Source organism: Argopecten irradians, unplaced genomic scaffold, assembly GCF_041381155.1.
Source record: "Argopecten irradians isolate NY unplaced genomic scaffold, Ai_NY scaffold_0707, whole genome shotgun sequence".
In the NCBI taxonomy this organism is placed as follows: domain Eukaryota; kingdom Metazoa; phylum Mollusca; class Bivalvia; order Pectinida; family Pectinidae; genus Argopecten; species Argopecten irradians.
Window position 1 is genome coordinate 1 of NW_027188174.1, and position 25,431 is coordinate 25,431.

Sequence of the window (25,431 nt, forward strand, 5' to 3'; positions counted from 1 at the left end):
ACTCATTTCAATACGAAAATGCTGAGCTAGAAAAAACCGCATGTAATCTCTAGTCCTTACAGATGATAATGTTGCTGGAAAACGACATTTTACTTGTGAACTTGGTATATCTTTCTATTATTTTCTAGTTGGAAATCACCGCCATATGTTTACATTAGATATTCCCTACTCATATAGGTATAATAGCATCTTGGGCTTACTACCCAAAAATACACACTTCTAAACACTCACGCTCAATGATTTTGTTCCAACCTTATACTATTTGTAAGATTACATCCGTAGGGCTCACTACACGCATTACATTGTCAGAATACACAAACGAGTATCATCACAACACTAAGGAATGACTCAATGTGGCGCTGATAACCATCTGACGTGTAACTGATTATTATAAATAATCAGATAATGATGTTCATAAACCAATGTTACGTATTCTGGTAGATAATGATACTCATCAACCAATGTTACGTATTCTGGTAGATAACGATGTTCATAAACCAATGTTACGTATTCTGGTAGATAACGATGTTCATAAACCAATGTTACGTATTCTGGTAGATAACGATGTTCATAAACCAATGTTACGTATTCTGGTAGATAATGATGTTCATCAACCGATGTTACGTATTCTGGTAGATAATGATACTCATCAACCAATGTTACGTATTCTGGTAGATAATGATGTTCATAAACCAATGTTACGTATTCTAGTAGATAATGATGTTCATCAACCAATGTTACGTATTCTTGTAGATAACGATGTCCATAAACCAATGTTACGTATTCTGGTAGATAACGATGTTCATAAACCAATGTTACGTATTCTGGTAGATAACGATGTTCATAAACCTATGTTACGTATTCTAGTAGATAATGATGTTCATCAACCAATGTTACGTATTCTTGTAGATAATGATGTTCATCAACCAATGTTACGTATTCTAGTAGATAATGATGTTCATCAACCAATGTTACGTATTCTTGTAGATAATGATGTTCATCAACCAATGTTACGTATTCTTGTAGATAATGATGTTCATCAACCAATGTTACGTATTCTTGTAGATAATGATGTTCATCAACCAATGTTACGTATTTAGGTACATTTTGCTATCAATGATATAGTTGCACAACCAGTGACAATTTTATGTGTGATGTTTTGATAATTAGTACGATGTGTATCCTGTCACATTCATCAGACAAGTGACCAGTACAGGCAGTACAAGTACACAAAGATCTTCTACCCTCATTTCAGGAAAACTCGTACACTCAATACAAGTACACAAAGATCTTCTACCCTCATTTCAGGAAAACTCGTACACTCAATACAAGTACACAAAGATCTTCTACCCTCATTTCAGGACAACTCGTGCACTCAATACAAGTGCACAAAGATCTTCTACCCTCATTTCAGGACAACTCGTACACTCAATACAAGTACACAAAGATCTTCTACCCTCATTTCAGGACAACTCGTGCACTCAATACAAGTGCACAAAAATCTTCTACTCTCATTTCAGGACAACTCGTACACTCAATACAAGTACACAAAGATCTTCTACCCTCATTTCAGGACAACTCGTGCACTCAATACAAGTGCACAAAGATCTTCTACCCTCATTTCAAGGACAACTCGTACACTTTGATACCTTTGTGTACTTATGCTATCTTTCCATTTGTCTGATGAAGGTGACCGGATACACATTGTTCACGTCATCGAAACGTCACACAAAATTTTCATTGGTTTTGTAACAATAGCATTACATAAACTATACTTTACAACCTGAACAAAATATTTATTTATATTACTCTTTCAAAGGCTACACAGCGTGCGGCAAATGAACACTACTGTGAATAATGCAGTTTCGCTTCTTCAAACAAAAATGTCCAGTTGATTTTCCGAAATAATCCTGTCAATATCAGTGACATACGTTTAAGAAAATGCTTTTGGTTATATATGACACTCGGGATGATACTTTTGATGGTAATATGGCTGTGATTTAAGGTGGGGAGGAAAGGATAACTAATTAATTAATTCAATCACAATCTATGCATTTATAGTAATGATTCTGTGAGTTCTTTCATAACAATGAGCCCTTAGTTTTATCATGATTTCTTATACCGTATAGCCGCTTTATTTTTTGTAGTGATGGTGGTTTCGCGATTTCGTGGGACATTGATCGCAAAATTTGATATACGTAATGTTAAAAATTGTTCACCAATATTCATACTGTAAACTGTAAAACCGCTACGAATTTTTACTGAAAATCGCGAAACGTTTGACCCGCGTAATTTTGAAAAATTGTGTATACAATAAGTAACCAGCTATACGGTATACACAGTACAATTTCCCCCACCTTGATAGGGATATCTCCCCGTAGGCTGATTAGGTACTCCCCGTACGATTCCAGGGCTTCCTTGGTGACGCTGCTGATGTGAATCCGTTTAGCTGTAATATAATTAGTAATTATTTAAACATTATTTCAAGATAAATATAGTTTATACAGTGAGCTGTGGATAAAACGATCGACACATGTCACTTTTTTAACTAATAATTGACCTCTTGGCCATCCTCAGGTACATTAAAAAAAAAAAAAAAAAAAACAGCTATGTAAAATTCATCTTGAACTTCTTGATATGATGCCATAATAAAATAATATATTGTTATCTCATGAAGCAGCTGTCATAAACACCACACAAGCACGAAACCACGTTCCAATAAAAAAATATGGAATAATTCGTTTGAAAATCTATGCACATCTTCGAAAGTTGTTGTTGGAGTAAATAGGTAAATAGAGTTAGCATTGAAATCGGACAGATGAGCTTAATATCTTTACATCGATGTTGAGGAAATAATTTTTATCACTGTGAAGAATCTTATTTTCGTGTTTACGATATTTTCGTTTTATACAGTTATTTGCATCATATGCAGTTATTCGCATAACACGTGTTTGCGTTCGGGCATTCTTGTGAAATCATTGGCATAGCGCATTTTGCGTTCGGGCTTTCTTGTGAAATCACACAAAAAATTTGTATCTTTGCAAAATAAAGTGGTTTATTTACAGTATTCAGTTCCTGTTATAATATGTGATCATATTGCCACTTATTCCTGCCAACAACCTTTGTATATATATATAATCAACAGTTCAATATATATTAAAATAGAAAAGAAAATTTTTAGGACTGTTACCTTCTCCATTAGATTCCATTCTGGAGGCAGTGTTGACGGTGTCTCCAAATAGACAATATCGAGGCATAGTCAAACCTACCACTCCTGAAATAGGTGGAAATAAGGTCAAACAACTTCCAAAATTTTTGATGTATTAGAGTATTGACAATAACTAGAAGATTAACGGTAGTTATTGTCATTATTCTTATACACTTACAAATACATAACGAATAAGTCAAATGAAAATTAAAACTTCAGGTCAAGAAAAATTATCACATGCCGAAAGAAAATCTATAAGGACATTTCTTTTCGTCTGAAACAAAAATTGGTTTTATAAAATGTAAACACAATGTATATCATATGGCATACAGTAATTGAATACAATATACTGATCGAGCAACAGAAGATATAGCGAGTATCAGCGAAATGGCGCCAAAGCATGAACAGCTTTAAAGAGTTTTTTTCTAACAAATGATGTATCAATGATTACTTTTGGTTTTGATAAAAGTTAAATCCGACAAAAACACATCTAGAAAGCAAATAAAAAGGATCATTTGTGATCCACTTTGATCAAAATGTAAACTGTCTGACCTAAATTTACAGTTCGGGTGAAGCAGACCGTTTTCAGATTCCTAGATAAAGATACACCTTATACGGTTATAAACGTATTCTGTATTTGCATATCACAGAGTTATCTGCACTTCCGGTTAAGTACTGTTTGTAACATCATGTATGTGCGAGCGTAACGTCATAGTTTTCGGAGAAAACGACATGAATTGCGCTTACAAAATAATGACGTATCAATCGATACCTACCCGTAAGGGAGCTAACTTTTTAATATGCAAACACGGAATACAATAGTCGCCTAACACTCACCAGCACAACAGGCTCCGGAATGAAGGCCAATCCGCACTCTGATTTCGTCATTAGGTCTGTGTCTCTGACGGAAGGACATGACAGAACTCAGGAGGGTGAGTGACATGTCGGCTATCTGGGCGGAATGGCTGTTACCACCTTTACGTGACAGACCTCCAACTACCATATACGCATCCCCGATAGTCTCCACCTAAATCAATTTTACTAATATATTGGATGTGATCTTTCATTCTACCAATCACATAGATATAGGCTTTAAGCTCTACTCTTCATTTTGTTTTAAATTTTGATATTCGATTAAAATTAATCGAACGTAAATGAACGTCAGTATTTATTTTGAAATAACTATATATGTTCAGTATTTAAAATTGAATGCTATCTTTTATTTAAACGACAATCGATATTTAAATTGAAAACTCTTTTGATAATAGCAATATTTGTTTCATTTGAGTAAATGCATTGCATATGTTAGTTACTTTGTACACGTCGAATTGGGCGATGATATAGTCAAAGAGAGTGTAGAGGTCATTCAGGAGGTCAATGATCTCCATAGGCGTACTAGCGGCAGATATGCTGGTAAATCCAACTATATCAGAGAAGAATATTGTGACAGCTTCAAATTGCTCGGGGTCAACAGTCAGTCCAGACTTCAGTTTCTCAGCAACTGCTCTGTAATCAAAAGACTTACTATTAACCAACATATATTCGCGCGCGATTCAGTTTCGCTTATGATCAGAAACCGCGTACATCAATCGACAAAATATGCTCTTAGCATAGATGCCAAAACAATAAAAGACTCAAAATTGCAAATCGATACAGAAGGCGGTCATCCTTACTTACTTAGGAAGCATCCTAAAAGAAGGCGGTCAGTCTTACTTACTCGGGTAACATCCTATACAGAAGGCGGTCAGTCTTGTGCTTCTCCTCCTGTAGTTCCACCGTCCGGTGTTCCACCAGCTCTTCCAGGTTATTTGCATACTTCTCCAATCTGGCAATCATGTTATCGAGTATTCCTGCTTTCCTATAACACACCAAAGGCTAGCATGATTTTTGATGTCGTGTAATGATTGAAAGAAAATTTGATTGAAAATTAGGATAATCACTCATAATCGTAGAGCAATGTAAACTAAAGAAAACACAAGATATTACGTATGAAATTGCGAAACTTTGGATGGATTATTGGTAGGAACTAATGCTTGTTTTATAGTATTACCACAACCAGTAGGGAACTCAACATAATCACTTAAATATCAGCTATATATTCTAGAAATATGACTTTAAATTAATTGTCTCCAGGTTTTCTTTACATGTAACATGCACACACTAACAATTTATTATCTAATAGATACAATAGATTGATTCATCTCAATTTTAATGGGTGTGCAAATCACATTTACGAGCTTATTTCGTTAATTAGCCTGTATTGCCAATAAAAAGAAATTGAGCAGCGTTAAGTTGAGAATCCCTAAAACCCACTGTTTGTCTTTTTAAGAAAAAAAATGATGAGTCCTTTGCCCATTCAACTGATGAATTGTTTGCCTTTTAATATATAATGATAATTTGTTTTGCCATTTAAAGAACAAGGATGCATTTTTTAGTCTTTAAGATAAATGAAGAATAACAAGACCTTGTTAAAATGGCAGGCGATTAAACTAGAAATCGAAACAAAATGTAATCAAATACAGATTTGTATACCGTAAAGTAAAAGTTTAAGTTTTTTTCGTGCTAAGCGTTCGCCCTGTAAAAGGCTTTCGTTAAACCAAACGCATATACAGTATTGGTTATAACCAATGAAAATATAAACAGGGTTAAGCTTACTTTCCACTATTCAGACTTTTCAGGATACTTTTGATGGCGCCAAATGTCGGTCTTTCAACCGGGTCTTCTCGCCAACACAACTTCATCAAGTCGACAAGTGCTGGCTTCTCCTCTGATAGAGTCTTTTCACTAGTCAGAGGGCGACATAATTTCTTTCCGCCGGTTTTTATTTTATAGACGATATCTGGGGAACCAGATTGAAGTGAAATTTCAATTTTCACCTTTCAGTTTGAAAAATATATTTCATATATTCAGACTGAAATGTTACTAAAATACATATGACCTCACTTGAGGTCTACCTAAAATATAACTTATCATGCGTTTACTCACTTCAAAAAGATAATTTCAAAAGTTTAGATAATATATATAAATATTGCAACCCTCTTATAAGTCATTGTGAAAAGTTAAGAATACTACACAAACAGTTAGAAATGCTATATGAACCGTTTACCATTATTGTAAATGTTACTTTATATCACTACAACCCTTTTTTTGGCTTACTATTGATGTCAGATTGATGAGAAACTGATGAATACAACATGAACAGTTAGGAATACTACATGAACAATTACGAATAGTAAATATCCCTTTAAGAATAATACACATTAACAGTTAGGAATGCTATACGAACATTTACTAAAATAAAAATGCTACAACGATACTTGGGAATGCTAGTCTACATGAGCAGTTATGAATTCTACAAGATCAGTTAGTAAATAGTACAAGAACAACTGCGAAAGCTAGATGAACAGTTACAAATGCTACATGAACAGTTACACATGCTACATGAACAGTTACGAATGCTTCTTGAACAGTTAGAAATGCTACTTGACGGCTACAAATGCTTAATGAACAGTAACGAATGTTACACGAATAGTTACGAATGCTACACGAACAGCTGATAATGCCACTTGAACAGTTACGAATGATACATGAACAGTTACGAACACTACATGAACAGTTACAAATACTACACGAACAGTTATAAATAGTACATGAACAGCTACAAACACTACCTGGACAATTGTTAATACAGACTACACAACCTTGTATAACAGTAACCAACCTTTAGCTGTCAGTGTTGGGATATGGAAGACTCCCAGACGGTAATAGATCTCGTGGAGGACGATTCCGAAGGCGTAGATGTCTCCTGTTTGTGTTCCGTTCCTGTTTTGTATCGCTGACCGGAGTAACTCTGGAGCCGTCCACAATAGAGCTAGGTACAGATGAAATATTAGATCTATACCAAATCAACCCCTGCTATGTCGAAGTGTGCAGAACACGGCATTAGAGATTGAGTTCACGAGGTTAAGCTTTATAAATTCATACCAATTCCTGAATAACATCAATGCTTGTCAGATATTTCCAACATTTTATGACACGCGGCCTAAATATGATCTTAAATGTGAAAGACAGAAAAAATGTGTGAAAAATATCTTTGATATGTTGCCATTCTGATTTGGGCTTATAGGAATAATGAATAATATGTACTAGCACTCCGAATTAAAATATATATCTAAACTTAAAAGTCGTTTGGAATAAATTTGAATTGTTCTTTGGTTTGTTGGTTGGTTGGCTGGCTGAGTAAATCATATAAGGTCAGCTTCCCATCTGTATGATGAGGTGTGATGCGTGCGTGAAGTACATGGTTTATGTTTTGGGAGACTGCAGTATATTCGTTTTGTGTCTTTTTGTACCATCGGCACTCTGGCCATCACACTGAAGCATGCCGCCGAACACACCAAACAAGCACTTTTAAATGTCATTTTACGGTTGGCGTATTTACCTTTATATCGTTCCTCCTCGTATTCTATGGTGCCTGCATTGTTGCCAACGAAGCCATTGATACCATAGTCTGTCAGCTTCAGTACCCATCTATTATCCACTAGACAGTTGGAACTCTTCAATCTGCCGAACGACTTCAACACGGACTCGGACAAATACAACAGTCCCTAAAAATGTAAATGGAAGATTAATAGATCTTATGCTTCTGTCACAACCCCTTCCGATTATGCTTAGAATGTACTCCCGGCATGATTTTGAGCCATTTTAGCCCGGTTCCCGGCCGGACACCAGACATGGACGGCCGGTGCCGGGGCTCTCAAGAAGCATCGGGAAGGTGCCCGAAGAGATTTAACTCGAAGTTAAAATCTCTCCGGTGTCCCATAGATTTCCATAACCGGCCACCTATGATTCACACATCGTTTAATTATCGTCCGATATCCGGTCGGGAATCGAGTGGCAATCACACCGCCCGGCATATGTCCGGGCCTGGTGCAACTATCGTTCATTATCTGTAAGATATCTGTACGGTGTCCGGAGAATAGGCCGGTTATCGCCCGGACATTTTATGATAATCGGCCGATTAGTATAAGATGCTCGGTCGGCATTCACTACTTCGTTGTCCCCCAAAAAATTCTCTTTGGAAACAGACGCCATGCGATTACCGCACGGCTTCCATTTTATGTAAATGATGTATGACACATTTTTTATCGGTATTGTCCGATGTCGGGAAAATGGTCGAAACCAGAGGTGTACTCCCGATTACCCTCTATGCCCGGATATCGGCCGATCATTGTGACCCAGGCTTACAAAAATAATCAAACATGGGTCTGTCAAGTGGACAGGAATACGTCCACTCTACGGGGTTGAGACATCCCTGTCAACTCGACGTCGCGTTTTCAAGCTTCCGCCTTGCGGTCGACCTTTTTTTTGCAAATGACAAGCGATAAACCAGAAATAAAGTTAAAATAAATTTTGATTGACTTATTACAGTAAACGTTAGTTGAATCTATATCAAGTAACAATATATTAAAGATTATATCATAAAATATTGTTGGGAACTATTTTTCATTGATATGAAACTGGCGCGATGTTTGAAATCAAGTGATCGATGCACGAGAATCGTTGTATTCATAGTGTTTTCATAGTGATTTCATAGGCAAATGTTTGTTTTCGTCAGTTGATTGATTCATATAGTGACGAAACACTCAGGACTGTAAATATATACCAATCATTTATCAGCTCCTATCATCTCTACGAACGAAGAAGGGGTTTAGAGAGTTCATCCCCTCAATTGGGTCTTCTCTGGTCCCTTGAGACTCATATGCACCGTTTATACGCAGTCTATTATCGCCTATCCCTATGAGTTTTTCTATCCATGTTAGACAACAATCACTTCATCATTAAATGATAAATTAGTAGCGATTTTAAACAGTTCTCTCTTTTTTCCTATTAGGCCCATACATCGATGGATATTTTTGACCTAGTTAAAATAATCATAATCATTTGATGACTAGTAGCTATTCAAAGGATATGTTGACGCACTGACGGACGGAGTGAAAGTCGAATGACGCCGCGACATGCATAAACTTCGAACCAGGCCCCGAATTCTTAAAAAAATGTAACTTAATAAATCGAAAGTTCGTTTTTGACTTTTGTTTTTTTCGAGATATCGAGAGAAGACGGGCTAACAATGATGTCATATCCTTAGGGATTTATCATCACAGGTTACCTCTAGGCAGTCTGATATCAAAGACATCTTAAAGGTCCAATCTAGCTTGATGTCATCGTTTAGTAAAACATCCTGTAACAAACGGAAATATACATTATATTTCAAACAAATTACATGTACCTGTAATTTGGGTATAATAGATCAAATTTGTTAAAGCGCATTCAACAATGGACATCGGCATCATTCAAAACATGTACAATAGTCATCAGTTAATTTTATTTTATCGTCCTCTTGATTATTCCTTAATGCTTAGTATTATGCAGAAAAAGCATAAAAAGAAGGCGATTGTTATTAGTTTAAAACAAAACTAACAGAAATAAGAAAGTAAACCGGATTAAAACAGACAGACAATTTGGAATTTTTGATATTTTTTTTCAACTTCAACAGCATTATATGCATCATATGGATTAGACGTCATGCTACACATATTTAAGTCCTTTCCAATTCCTCTTTTAAATATATATATATATATAACAGATATTTTTGATAATGACAGTTTTTAATAAATACTGGAGCATGCCGCACTCATATAGACAACACCCTCAATTTTTTACGAGGATGAATTAATGTGGAAAAACTATAATACTTACCTGTAGACTGCCTTTTGAGCAATACTGGAACAAAACACAGACATTTGGTGGGTCAATGCAGGCACCGATAAACGGGTTGATGTTGTCATGCGTCATTTCTTTCATCTGTAACAGACGGAAAATAATGCTGAACAAACAAAATACAATAGAATTTAAAAATATACATAATCAAGCGTAGTACAAGTGACGTTGGGAATGCATTTATCCGTAAAATCGCAAATATACATAAAAAGTAAGACTTCTCAACAGTAGAAGTTCGGATCAATCCGTTACATCTCAGATAAATCAGTTATTCAGATTCTCACTGCTAGGTACTTAGATAAATCCGTAAAATCTAAGTTAGATATATTTGAAAAAGTTTTCAACGCTTGAAGTTCATATCAATCCGTAAAATATCTCACCGCTAGGAGCTCGACAAAGTCCTGTCTAGCCAGAACGACGCTCTGATTTAACGAGGACCGTATGGCCACTGTCAGGCCCTTATACTTCCCAGTGGCGATAAATTTGTACTCATTCTCACCGTTATTGGACAATGTAGCGAGACTCAGCTTACTGAACTGCAAATAGGACAAATATGTTAAATATTTCTATACAGCTAAAATGTTTATTATATAAATACATATAAAATTATGTAATTATAGTAAGACTGTTATTGGTTTATTTATTGGTAACTTTATTTATTAGATACTTTGAGATATAAAAAAGATTGGAATTTTATAACATGCTACTATGCCACTAAACGAAACAGCGAAATGCGCCTCTTTAATGTTTTATCTCTTTTATTCTTTCTTTTAAAAAGTAATTAATTCGTCTTAAAGTGACTGAAATATTTATAAGATAGAAAATAATCAAAATTATAAATGAACTCTTCACAAATGAAACCTAATGAAACATTCCTAACAAGACGTTTGACCAACTTTTTATGCGTACCATACTACCGACACCGGCCTGGTTTTTGTTTTTATAAACATCTTCATACTGAACCTTCCACAACATCTTCCGGATTTCACTCTCATAAACATTTTTCCTGGAAAAGGAGCCATAAAGGGACTGATAAGAACAAAATTACAGTAAATACATATTAAGCTTTAGGAAGTAGAGCATGTGAACGAAGGACGGAAGCCAAGAATTATAAATAGTAGTCGTAACAAAAAGAAATTGTGATTACATAAGAAATATTTACAAAATCAGAAAGTTTGATTATTGTTTATCGAGGCATTATCAAACATCGATAAGAAAAGAAAAAGGTAAACTTTAGTGTGTAAGCAATAATACAATTATATTCTTTTTACATATTCTGTATTTGCACAAGAGAGAGCTATTTACCGTTGTGGGTGGGTACTGATTATGACGCCATGTGTTTGAATGCATAACGTCATACGTTTTAGAGAAAACAACATGGTGTTTGCTCACACAATATTTACGTCACAGTCGATACCTACCCGTAAATGAGGTAACCCTCTAAGATACGACTACTCGGGAATGACTTTGAAGACTAAGATGTTATTATAGGTTCATGTTTACCTGTACCCCATGAGAATAAGAACAACAGAAACTGTGATGACGAGTAGTGGGATAATGACACCGAGAACAACAGGTATGGCATCTACAGAAAAAAAACCTCAAAATTATTTCAAATTAGTCCTAAATAAGTAGATAATACTGGAAGTGAATAACTTATATCGCAACTTCTTCATAATCGCGCATTTATACAAAGTTCATAATTTAAGTAAGTCAATAAACTACATGTTGAAATGAAATATGTTTGCGTAGGATGCAAGTAGAGCGCAAATACGCGGGGAACGTTTTTTTTAAACCTTATAAGAGTGGATAAACATGATTACACCAGCACTTTACAATTACGAGGGAACGGATCTTTTATGTAATTATTAATTTTAGAGCGAAATATACAGTGTAGCTGATTATTTTCTCGAAGATGACATGTTAAATTACCATGCTACCGACACCCTCGGTCTGATATTGGGTCTTCGGGCTAATATGACATATGATATGGATTTTGCCATGTTGCATTCTGTTTATCATATACTTGAACACCAAAGAGTTCTGTGCGTCTCTTTCTCCGTCTTGTCAAATGTTCTATTTACAGGTTCTTTTTCCGTGTCTCGTTTGTACATGAGATAGTTTAAATCCATTATTCTCTCTGCCACTGAGTTTAACACACGTTCTTCACGCGTTTCCAAATTCTTATCCATCAAGCATCTGACGTCCAATGTAGGCTACGTCATTTTGACGTCAAAATCATGTAATGACGTCATCAATCAGTTGAGATGATGTTCCGAATGATTCATGGTCTCAAAGAAAAACAATCACGAGGAGCTCCAAAAATCTTGATATGCATTTCCGGACTGGCGGTCGGATACATAACATGCATATTTCGATTGGCGGTTTTCCGGTCTGGTATGGGTCACGTGAATTTAGCCGTATTAAACAGGGCGGAAATGCAGTATTAACTTCTTAGTATATGATAAAGCTGATTATTTTCGAAGATATGGTGTTCGGGATTTCGCAGACTATGATCGCGAAAATTTGATCCGCAAGGCATATACATTGATAGCCAGATAGCAAAACAAAATAAACCGGTTATATTTAATTTTCTTGTTTTAGCTAAATTAGCAAACAAATTTACTCGCTTAATATCCGCTTAATCATCCAACAATACTGTTTGTGGTTAGGAATACAACGATTATTCTTATTTTCCTTTTCGTATAATCTGAATGGAAACTGCTGTTTTGAATGAGTGCCATGTACAGCAGGCATAATCGTATATCGCATTGTTCAGTATACATTTTTGATATACAGTGGTTCTACTGGGGAGATCCAGCAGAACCATTTACAGGTCAAGCATCGTCTGTCTACCATACAGCATAAATGATCTAATACTGGGGATCAATAAAATCATTTTCTTCTCTACAAATATCATACTAGTACGGTGTAACATATGGAAGACGACAAACATGTTTTTTGCTCAACGGGATTAAGTGCTAGGTCTTTACATACAATGCAAATATTCATAGGATACCATGGTATTTGAATCTCAAATGCATTTGGTACTAATAGAAATTAATCAGAAAATTCACATAATACAAACATCGTTCTTGGTGCAATAAATCTCACCATGAATTCGAGAATTTGAAAATAATGATGCATATCATCTCACTAACATATGGAAAATGAAAAAAAATGTAGGTCAATAGTTATTGGTGAATATACTCACTATATGGTGTTGGAGGACATCCCATGTTGTCAAATCCACATTCAGGGGTAGAGGGTGGTGGCAGGCCGTTTTTCGTTAACCACAGCGGGTCCGCTGACTGTTGAAATACCTATATCACAATGTTTAAAGCATAGTAATCAAATTATATATCACCAATCAAATCGTACCTCTTGATTATTAAAATCAAAAAGATGTGCTCAGTTTGAAAAAAAGATAATGATAAAGAAACCATGAGTGACAAAGAATAATATCAACTACACTTTTAGTACAAAAGTGTAATAATTTGTCTGACCTTTAAATTGTAAAAATGTAATTGTAAAATGAGCCTAGTATAAATTGCATAGTGTACCACAAGCAGTCAGCTTACTATTAATACGCTACAGTGTCATCACTTCATAGGGTCATGTTACAAAAATACAATCAATGTTTGATATTAGCCAGTGTCGTCTTTAAATATTTTCCGACGTCGCCTGTCTCATGTACCGCGCAGCAGTTAACTATCATTATGCAACGAGGTAAAACATCTAAATTTTAACAGTAAAATGATGCATTTATGTGGTAATTTCTTCGTCAGATGTACATCACAATAATACTTAGCTTGAACATCGGTGCATATAATGTAAATGTTTTATTTGGTTTAGGAAGTGAAAAGTCGGTAATAATTTTCGCTTCTGGATCTATTCGCCATTCGCCTTTAGAATTGGTCATTTCATCATATAAATAAAATGTAGAGATGTCATGATCAGTTTCAAGAAATTTACTATTCGAATAGTCGGTCAGTTTAATATTAGAATATTGGTTTTATATATAGGAAAACATAAAACTAAAATGACATTTTCATCAATAATTGATTTTATTAACTTACATCTGTGGCCGTGATGTCGACAGTTGCCAGTATGCGAGAAACTCCAGATGAATTCTTCCAATCGAGGATCCAAAAAACTGTTTCACGGTCACCGTTGTCATCAAAGAACACATGACCACCAGGACCTTTGGAATATATAAACGAAAGAATATGCTTCAAGTACAGTACATAATGGCGTAATATCATGCATATTATTTTATTTCCTTTCTTCTTTTAGTTAGATGTTACTGACATTTAAGTTCCGTTCATTCTTAACGCAATGATGAAGTAAACTGAAAGGTAGACAACCAATAGGATTATTTCAAAGATATCTAGGTATTATTCCTTATTTTGTGTGACTGCAAACTTTTTATTGGATTGTCTGTATTTAGCCATTGAACATTTTAATTTTTATATGGTCTATGTAGGGCTTTGCAGATGATCTTCATAATGCGTAATAGGGTAATCTAGGGTACATGAAATACGTGTATAGCATGTTACCTTCAAATGTCAGATTATCTGTGAAGTAAAACATACTGCGTCCATCCCTATAATCAAGGTTATTCTCTACCGAGTAGTTCAACCAATGAAACCACACCATCGCGGCGTCATACACAGTAACAACCATCGGGGATCCCTGTAACAGACATAAAAAGTAAAACATATTATAGGCCTGTCAACCACAAAACCCTAAATCATGGCAATGTAAAAAACGGTAGGTACCTTTAGGAGCCCCATGTATTATGTAGTCACATAATCGAGAGTTGTCTGCCCTTGAGAGTAGGTACTAATTGTGACGTCACGTGTTTGCGAACGTAACGTAATACTTATTGGAGAAAACGACGTGACTTGCGCTAACAAAATAATGACGTAACAATCGATAACTACCCGAGAGGGAGCTAACTCTGTGATATACAAAGACGGAATGATAAATAACACAGAATCAAAGTACTCAAAGTGCTGCAAATACAACGCAAAATGGAATGAAATTAATGAATTTGATGAATTCAGTACTGCCATCAAGTCCTGTTGATAATATGACATTTGATACACCTACTGGTTTTGTGAAAAAATAATTAATTCTTAATGATGAATATTTGACCAATCCATATAAAAATATCAAGCTGTTAGGCAGATGCCCCATTCTCCAGAAAACAGATATTGTAGGTGATGGAAAATTAAGTTTAATTGAAGGCTTTTTGCACATCTATCAGCAGTCTTTTGTCTGGTGGTCGGGTGACCGACTTTGATATCAATCATTTCAAGAATATTCAACTAATGTATATAATTTGTGAACAAAACAAAGTTGTCGCGAAATCTGCTAAGTTTCAAAATGACATTGGATTATACTTATTGTGAAGGGGTTGTGAAGAGGTTAGTGTTGATAATTATCGGCGCGGTGACACACGCAGACATTGCTCAGAACAAATTTTCACAGAACTTTTACCAAAGGTGGTGAAAAATTGGGCCAGCGATGCATTTCATTCCTGGTGTTTTTTATAGTATATAGGGGTATTTTTTATATATTTGCACTATGTATTATTGACAGAACGTCAAATTCCTGTGATTCTACAGAGGCTGTGTGAATTCCACCAATCATAAGGCAAGCTTCCCATGACAGCATACTGCAGTAAAGGGAATGCAACATTTTGATTGGTCAAAAGGAATATTTTTCAATAAATAGGAATTTTATGAATGGAAGTTTATGAATGAAAAGGTTTAAGAGGTCACCACTAGATGCCATTGTAGGGCAAGTCCTACTCAGTTCTATACATCATGGTAAACCGGATAGCATTAATACAAACGCTAATCGCGTTGTATTAAAAACATATTTGTAAGCCTTCAACCAACACATCAATATTAACAAAGAACACACTTATTATAAGTTCGTCATAATTCCTAAATCATAGCGATGCCAGACAAGGTGTCGGAAGATCCCTATAACGGAAATAGATTAGACTGCCAACAACAAAACATCTCAGGTAAACTTTTACGCGATTTACCTCGTGCTCCATTGGGTTAATCATCTCATAAACAAAACAAAGTAAGAGGTTAATAATCATATTTACAATATTTTCTTAATACAATAAAATCAACTAGAACATCAGGTATATTGTTTACCGTATGCTATCCGCCGTCAAAATTATACTGCCCTTGTGTTTCTCCGTAAACAACAGTCATTCAGAAAAAGCGCACTGTTGACTGACAGCTTCAACCGCCCTTTTTCTATGACGTCACAAAAAATAGTTCTAATATTTCAGTTATTTAATTCATGTAAAATACTGTAGCAATAACACATTCAAAAATCAAAGCTATACAGGGAGTTGGACGACTGGTTCGCCCGTTGTCAGTATAATGTGACCGGGTGAGGTGTGTTGCTTTGCGTCTTCGGCGGCATGCTTCAGTGACATAGCACTATAAAAAGGGCAACAGTTCCACTATACAAGAAGACACAACACGAATATACCGCAGTCTCCCCAAACACGCACCTCGCACAACATACACGCAATACACAGCATACATGGGAGGCCGTCCTTACATGACCATAGTTGTTAATAGGACGTTAATTAATCAAACAAACAAACAAGCAAATTTACAGGTATCCATACGCACCGATTCGGGTCACGTTCTACATTAAAGTTATTGGGAAATAAACTAATCTACTCCAACTTAGTTCACCGACACAGAAACAGTTAGTTGCAATAGTAAATATAAAAGAATGTACTGTATGACATAACGTATGTTTGTCTGTAAAAATAATGATAAATAGAAAACAATCATAATTGGTCAGAGAACAAAGAAAAACAACCGTAGCATCATATGACCATAATAGTAAGTCATAACAGAATAAGGGGAAAAACATTAACCGAAAACAAGAGAAGACAACAGCATGTCATAATACATGTCATGTAACGGTAGAAACGGATTGATGTAGAAAATACCGCGAGGGAATAATACGTTGTTTACGTTAAGGAGTGGTTTGAGCGGAAATCCCTTTTATGCACTTGGTGTGTACTACATAATGACACCAAATGTTACAAGGACGTGTATATATCGTGAAAAAATATAATACTGCGAAATTACACATGCAATCTGCGAAATTACAAATGAAATCTGCGAAATTCCATATGCAATCAGAGAAATTACACATGCAATCTGCGAAATTACAAATGAAATCTGCGAAATTCCATATGCAATCAGAGAAATTACACATGCAATGCACTCGCTAATATGTCTATGTTCACAGTAAAGGAATTAATACGCCCGAAGTATTAGATTCAAATCAAGTAAAGTAATCAAATATCATACTGTATATATGTACATGTGGAAAATTACGCGAGGGAGAAATGTAAATTGAAGCGAGGATTTATTTGTGTGGAAATATCCCTTTCCCGTGTTGTGCGAAACTGTGTTGTCAAAGGATAACAGGCATTCCGTCTTTGCATATTACAGAATTAGCTCCCTTGCGGGTAGGTATCGATTATTACGTCATTCTTTTTTGAGCGCAATTTACATCGTTTTCGCCGAAACGCATCACGTTGCGCTCGCAAACACAGACGTCACAATCAATACCTACCCGCAAGGGCAGATAACTCTGTAATTTGTAAATACGGAATAGTACTCGCGAAAAATATACCATCGCGAAATGTTTACATGTACAACTCGCGAAATATGTTCACGTTTACGCTATCAGCATTGAAACGTCTGTAATATTATATAGGTCTGCGTGGTGAATCATGGTAATATATGGGAAATGTAATAGGATGCATATGTTCCTCCACCATTTTCTAATTCCTCATTTACGAATTCATCATTTACGAAATCATCATTTAGTTATTAATCATTTACTAATTAATCATTTACTAATCATTATTTACTAATTAATCATTCATTTATTCATCATTTACTAATTCATCATTTACTGGTTAAATATTTTCTAATTAATCATTTTCTAATTCATCATTTACTAATCCATCATTTCACGTGAAATTTATGGTGTTTTTTTTTACATGAATTCCACAAGAATACTCTGATTACCCCGAAGTGTTACATTGGTCACGAAATATCGAGATAACGAATTTGATTTTTGATTTTGGATAGTATTAAAGTTGGCGTTGCTGTTCTAGAGTAGCGTGTCCTCATCCTATATTGTTCTGGGTAACGTTTGTGACGTGGCAGATTATCATTTATTGACACTTACCGTAAAACCGTTATCTGTAGCATAAGTGTTGTTCCATGGCAGCTCGTGCATGCGCAAAGGAACTTCCGCTATAAGTTGATCAACTCGGCTTTTGGAAGCTGCATCCGTCCAGTCAGCTTGCAAGACCTGAACATAAACGTAAATTTACCAAAATAATAATATTGCTATGTGTTTAACTAACCCCTCCCTTCCCTCCCCCATCCACAAAAAAAATATCAAAGAAAATAACGTTTGATAATCAGTTTTAAAGAAATTGAAGGTACAAAACACCAGTGTATTTTTACAATATATTCTCACATCGTTAAATTGTGGAATCATCTTATTTAAGATAAGTCTTTTAAAATGAAACACAGTATTTGAAATATGTCTCGCTTTATCACTGATGTACGGTATTGGAGTATAACAGAGGGTCAAATACCCCGCAATTTAGTATCAAGACAAGACAATTCAATTTTAAAAATTTAAACTTTTGCGTTTTTGGTATCGCCTTTGAATATATGATTAAGTTATCATTAAAGTTTCCGCATACTAAATTTTCTCGACCGCAGCAGAGTTAGAGAAATCGCAAAAACATGTCCGCGAAAAATACCGGCTTCGGTGAAATCATTTATATTTCCTTAGGCTCAATTTCCTTGGAATATCAAGAGAAAAATTTGGAGTGAACTTTGTGTGGGACATAAGTACAGTGTATATGTTTGCATGTTGTCACTATAATATAACCTTTTATATGACCTTGTACACATAACTGTACTTCATTAAAAATATGATTATGATCTAATACTCTGGACATAGTTTCGTATTCTATGTTTACGTATGACACATCAAATACATGTCCTGGGGACGTATACGTTATTTTGATCATCCAGGTTAAGCAACAAAACCACGAAAATTAAAGTCCCACGAAATATTATGATGTCACAGTAAAGCATTGTGGGATACCTTGATGACGTGTTTGTAAGCTTCCCTGGCCTCCTCGTCATCACCGCCCCCTGTCTGCCACGGACTGTACTCAGCCGCACCAGATATGGCGTTAGTTTCAATGAACACATACTCTCCATTACACATGCCCAGCTGACAGGCGTATAGCATGATTTTCCTAAACTCCAACGTACAGATGGCAATAACTGAAAAAACAGGAACAGAATACTGTTAAATTTCCTTTGTAAAACAATCAACCAAATTAATGATTCATTTACGTTTACCGTCTGAACCAGCTTCGTACTTTCACATTCTATATAGCACCGTTTGTCGACTTGTTTAATCAAATTATCAGTTACTTGGTATTGGATATCGTTAGTTAAAACAACTCATTTATGATAAGCCTGTGCGATAGGATACTAAAACATCTTTTTGATCATGCTGTCATCAGGTCAACGAACTGTATGTGATATAATCGGAATGCACATTATAGGATAGAGCTAAAATGTTCTAGATCGGGTGCATCACTCAGTCTTTCTGTTTGCCTGTCTGTCAGTTCGGATTTCTGTTTCCAGGCGATGCATTGAGAACGGACTGATGGCTTTTGTTCAACAACTGAAGCATTTAAGGCACACTGGGATTGAATTTGGGGTCAGCATGGTCAACTCAAAAGGTCGCTGTCGTCAAATATTGGTTTCCAAATGATAACTTAAGACAAAATTGATGGATATTATTTAAAATTCGAGCGATTTTAGGTTATTAGGTAGTCTGAAGCAGCAGAAACATATATTAGGTATAAATGCTTGTTATTTGAAGTAATACTAGTATCGATCAGGCAGACGCTTGATACTACATGTTCTCTGTTTGACGGATGATGCGTGTAATCCAATTCGTACAGTGTCTCGTAAATAAAGCAAGTTTAGCTCTATTGCTTCTCTCTTTAAGAACTTACTTAGGACATTGTTACTTAATTAGATTTCTCAAGTGCTTGCATATCTCCTCGTCAGAGATAGTAGCTCAATATATGTCGCACTCTCTCTAACACTCTCTTTTTCTGTCTCTAAAAGGACTTACTTCGGACAGTGTCCCGTAGATTCCTCAAGTGCTGGAGTATTTTCTCATCAGAGATAGTAGCTATGTCGAATTCTGTGTACGAGGCTATGGAGATCTCGGTGCCTTGTAGTGCTTGCACTATGCTATTTATGACATACAGACACACACCTGGGATCGACAAACAAGAAATGCAATTCTTATATAATATTGTATAGGGTAACGCTATATGTTTTATGTTAGGGTTTTAAAAGATGAGGTTAAAACACAAAAAATGCAAGATTCCCTGCATAATCCGTTTCAGGATCCGTTTCAAAGTTTTGCCGTCGGATGCAAGACAAAGGTTCCAATAAAAGAGCGTTGATTGCCTAAAACGGAATTACACACTGCGAATAGGACGTAAACAATCATTTTATTATTAAACTTTTCATATAAAATAAACCTTTATTTTCTAACTTTATCGGTATTTAATTCTTTGTCGTGCTCTTATGCCATTTTTCCTACTCAAAGACGTTTTGGGTATCTAGGTAAGGTAAAGGGAAAACAAATATCACAATACCATAATCTTCTCCAAATACTCCAAGTCTTTGCCACGAAAACTCGTTCAAGATTTGTAGTACTGTGTTTCCCACTTTGTTGGCAGGGCCTTTGGTGCGCACTAAGGTTTTAAATAGGTTCTTGTCGGACATCAGGACATCCACTGCAGACCACGATACATGAGGAGTATTGTAATGTGACGTCATGTAAGATATCGGGATGTTAGCTGTGTTAGTAAAAAAAAAAGGTTATTCATGTACGACACCGGGATGTTAGCTGTGTTAGTAAAAAACAAAGGTTATTCATGTACAGATACCGGGATGTTAGCTGTGTTAGTAAAAAAACAAATGTTATTCGTGTAAGATATCGGGATGTTAGCTGTGTTAGTAAAAACAAAGGTTATTCATGTACAGATACCGGGATGTTAGCTGTGTTAGTAAATAAACAAAGGTTATTCGTGTACGACACCGGGATGTTAGCTGTGTTGGTAAAAAACAAAGGTTATTCATGTAAGATACCGGGATGTTAGCTGTGTTAGTAAAAACAAAGGTTATTCATGTAAGATACCGGGATGTTAGCTGTGTTAGTAAAAAACAAAGGTTATTCATGTACAGATACCGGGATGTTAGCTGTGTTAGTAAAAACAAAGGTTATTCATGTAAGATACCGGGATGTTAGCTGTGTTAGTAAAAACAAAGGTTATTCATGTAAGATACCGGGATGTTAGCTGTGTTAGTAAAAACAAAGGTTATTCATGTAAGATACCGGGATGTTAGCTGTGTTAGTAAAAAACAAAGGTTATTCATGTAAGATACCGGGATGTTAGCTGTGTTAGTAAAAACAAAGGTTATTCATGTAAGATACCGGGATGTTAGCCGTGTTAGTAAAAAACAAAGGCTATTCATGTAAGATACCGGGATGTTAGCAGTGTTAGTAAAAAACAAAGGTTATTCGTGTAAGATACCGGGATGTTAGCTGTGTTAGTAAAAAACAAAGGTTATTCATGTAAGATACCGGGATGTTAGCTGTGTTAGTAAAAAACAAAGGTTATTCATGTAAGATACCGGGATGTTAGCTGTGTTAGTAAAAAACAAAGGTTATTCATGTACGACAAAGGGATGTTAGCTGTGTTAGTAAAAAACAAAGGTTATTCATGTAAGATACCGGGATGTTAGCTGTGTTAGTAAAAAACAAAGGTTATTCATGTACGACAAAGGGATGTTAGCTGTGTTAGTAAAAAACAAAGGTTATTCATGTAAGATACCGGGATGTTAGCTGTGTTAGTAAAAAACAAAGGTTATTCATGTAAGATACCGGGATGTTAGCTGTGTTAGTAAAAAACAAAGGTTATTCATGTACAGATACCGGGATGTTAGCTGTGTTAGTAAAAAACAAAGGTTATTCATGTACAGATACCGGGATGTTAGCTGTGTTAGTAAAAAACAAAGGTTATTCATGTAAGATACCGGGATGTTAGCTGTGTTAGTAAAAAACAAAGGTTATTCATGTAAGATACCGGGATGTTAGCTGTGTTAGTAAAAAACAAAGGTTATTCATGTACGACACCGGGATGTTAGCTGTGTTGGTAAAAACAAAGGTTATTCATGTAAGATACCGGGATGTTAGCTGTGTTAGTAAAAAACAAAGCTTATTCATGTAAGATACCGGGATGTTAGCTGTGTTAGTAAAAAACAAAGGTTATTCGTGTAAGATACCGGGATGTTAGCTGTGTTGGTAAAAAACAAAGGTTATTCATGTAAGATACCGGGATGTTAGCTGTGTTAGTAAAAAACAAAGGTTATTCATGTAAGATACCGGGATGTTAGCTGTGTTGGTAAAAACACAAAGGTTATTCGTGTAAGATAGCGGGATGTTAGCTGTGTTAGTAAAAAACAAAGGTTATTCATGTAAGATACCGGGATGTTAGCTGTGTTAGTAAAAAACAAAGGTTATTCATGTAAGATACCGGGATGTTAGCTGTGTTAGTAAAAAACAAAGGTTATTCATGTAAGATACCGGGATGTTAGCTGTGTTAGTAAAAAACAAAGGTTATTCATGTAAGATACCGGGATGTTAGCTGTGTTAGTAAAAAACAAAGGTTATTCGTGTAAGATACCGGGATGTTAGCTGTGTTAGTAAAAACAAATGTTATTCGTGTAAGATACCGGGATGTTAGCTGTGTTAGTAAAAAAACAAAGGTTATTCATGTACAGATATCGGGATGTTAGCTGTGTTGGTAAAAAACAAAGGTTATTCGTGTAAGATACCGGGATGTTAGCTGTGTTAGTAAAAAAACAAAGGTTATTCATGTACAGATACCGGGATGTTAGCTGTGTTAGTAAAAAACAAAGGTTATTCATGTAAGATACCGGGATGTTAGCTGTGTTAGTAAAAAACAAAGGTTATTCATGTACAGATACCGGGATGTTAGCTGTGTTAGTAAAAAACAAAGGTTATTCATGTACAGATACCGGGATGTTAGCTGTGTTTAGTAAAAACAAAGGTTATTCATGTAAGATACCGGGATGTTAGCTGTGTTAGTAAAAAACAAAGGTTATTCATGTACAGATACCGGGATGTTAGCTGTGTTAGTAAAAAACAAAGGTTATTCATGTAAGATACCGGGATGTTAGCTGTGTTAGTAAAAAACAAAGGTTATTCATGTAAGATACCGGGATGTTAGCTGTGTTAGTAAAAAACAAAGGTTATTCATGTAAGATACCGGGATGTTAGCTGTGTTAGTAAAAAACAAAGGTTATTCATGTAAGATACCGGGATGTTAGCTGTGTTAGTAAAAAACAAAGGTTATTCATGTAAGATACCGGGATGTTAGCTGTGTTAGTAAAAAACAAATGTTATTCATGTACAGATACCGGGATGTTAGCTGATATCGGGATGTTAGCTGTGTTAGTAAAAAACAAAGGTTATTCATGTAAGATACCGGGATGTTAGCTGTGTTAGTAAAAAAACAAAGGTTATTCATGTAAGATACCGGGATGTTAGCTGTGTTAGTAAAAAACAAAGGTTATTCATGTAAGATACCGGGATGTTAGCTGTGTTAGTAAAAAACAAAGGTTATTCGTGTAAGATACCGGGATGTTAGCTGTGTTAGTAAAAAACAAATGTTATTCATGTAAGATACCGGGATGTTAGCTGTGTTAGTAAAAAACAAAGGTTATTCGTGTAAGATACCGGGATGTTAGCTGTGTTAGTAAAAAACAAAGGTTATTCATGTAAGATACCGGGATGTTAGCTGTGTTAGTAAAAAACAAAGGTTATTCGTGTAAGATACCGGGATGTTAGCTGTGTTAGTAAAAAACAAAGGTTATTCATGTAAGATACCGGGATGTTAGCTGTGTTAGTAAAAAAACAAAGGTTATTCATGTAAGATACCGGGATGTTAGCTGTGTTAGTAAAAAACAAATGTTATTCATGTAAGATACCGGGATGTTAGCTGTGTTAGTAAAAAACAAAGGTTATTCATGTAAGATACCGGGATGTTAGCTGTGTTAGTAAAAAACAAAGGTTATTCATGTAAGATACCGGGATGTTAGCTGTGTTGTGTTAGTAAAAAACAAAGGTTATTCATGTAAGATACCGGGATGTTAGCTGTGTTAGTAAAAAACAAAGGTTATTCATGTAAGATACCGGGATGTTAGCTGTGTTAGTAAAAAAACAAAGGTTATTCATGTAAGATACCGGGATGTTAGCTGTGTTAGTAAAAAACAAAGGTTATTCATGTAAGATACCGGGATGTTAGCTGTGTTAGTAAAAAACAAAGGTTATTCATGTAAGATACCGGGATGTTAGCTGTGTTAGTAAAAAACAAAGGTTATTCATGTAAGATACCGGGATGTTAGCTGTGTTAGTAAAAAACAAAGGTTATTCATGTAAGATACCGGGATGTTAGCTGTGTTAGTAAAAAACAAAGGTTATTCGTGTAAGATACCGGGATGTTAGCTGTGTTAGTAAAAAACACAAAGGTTATTCATGTAAGATATCGGGATGTAAGCTGTGTTAGTAAAAAACAAAGGTTATTCGTGTAAGATACCGGGATGTTAGCTGTGTTAGTAAAAAACAAAGGTTATTCATGTAAGATACCGGGATGTTAGCTGTGTTAGTAAAAAAACAAAAGGTAAGATACCGGATGTTAGCTGTGTTGTAAAAACAAAGGTATTCATGTAAGATACCGGGATGTTAGCTGTGTTAGTAAAAAAACAAAGGTTATTCATGTAAGATACCGGGATGTTAGCTGTGTTAGTAAAAAAACAAAGGTTATTCATGTAAGATACCGGGATGTTAGCTGTGTTAGTAAAAAACAAAGGTTATTCATGTAAGATACCGGGATGTGTTAGCTGTGTTAGTAAAAAACAAGTATCTGTTTACTGTGTAAAAAAACAAAGGTTATTCATGTAAGATACCGGGATGTTAGCTGTGTTAGTAAAAAACAAAGGTTATTCATGTAAGATACCGGGATGTTAGCTGTGTTAGTAAAAAAACAAAGGTTATTCATGTAAGATACCGGGATGTTAGCTGTGTTAGTAAAAAACAAAGGTTATTCATGTAAGATATCGGGATGTTAGCTGTGTTAGTAAAAAAACAAAGGTTATTCATGTAAGATACCGGGATGTTAGCTGTGTTAGTAAAAAAACAAAGGTTATTCATGTAAGATACCGGGA

General features: G+C 35.4%; 1 protein-coding gene across 1 annotated transcript; it reads right to left on the bottom strand.

Annotated features, from left to right (window-relative positions):
• Positions 1–2,098: 2,098 nt before the first annotated feature.
• On the bottom strand, positions 2,099–21,105 carry LOC138313485 (atrial natriuretic peptide receptor 1-like). The gene is made up of 20 exons (XM_069253908.1): positions 20,775–21,105; positions 20,240–20,386; positions 19,187–19,371; positions 18,248–18,373; positions 14,548–14,683; positions 14,068–14,192; positions 13,203–13,311; positions 11,492–11,573; positions 10,898–10,994; positions 10,369–10,524; positions 9,968–10,072; positions 9,378–9,449; positions 7,650–7,815; positions 6,930–7,079; positions 5,864–6,047; positions 4,926–5,066; positions 4,522–4,714; positions 4,046–4,235; positions 3,191–3,274; positions 2,099–2,449 (listed from the first exon to the last, which is right to left on the bottom strand). Exons 1-20 carry the CDS (start codon positions 20,956–20,958, stop codon positions 2,259–2,261), a joined length of 2,823 nt encoding a protein of 940 aa, XP_069110009.1. The 5' UTR covers positions 20,959–21,105; the 3' UTR covers positions 2,099–2,258.
• Between the last annotated feature and the right edge of the window lie 4,326 nt (positions 21,106–25,431).

What these genes read in the sequence shown, in the direction of transcription:
- LOC138313485 (XM_069253908.1), bottom strand. Translation starts at nt 20,958, where the DNA reads ATGACGTCACATTACAATACTCCTCATGTATCGTGGTCTGCAGTGGAT. An exon ending in AGTATTTGGAGAAGATTATG is followed by an intron (nt 20,387 to 20,774) that starts GTATTGTGATAT and finishes TGTCGATCCCAG; the next exon opens with GTGTGTGTCTGTATGTCATA. An exon ending in ATGTCCTCCAACACCATATA is followed by an intron (nt 11,574 to 13,202) that starts GTGAGTATATTC and finishes TTTTTTCTGTAG; the next exon opens with ATGCCATACCTGTTGTTCTC.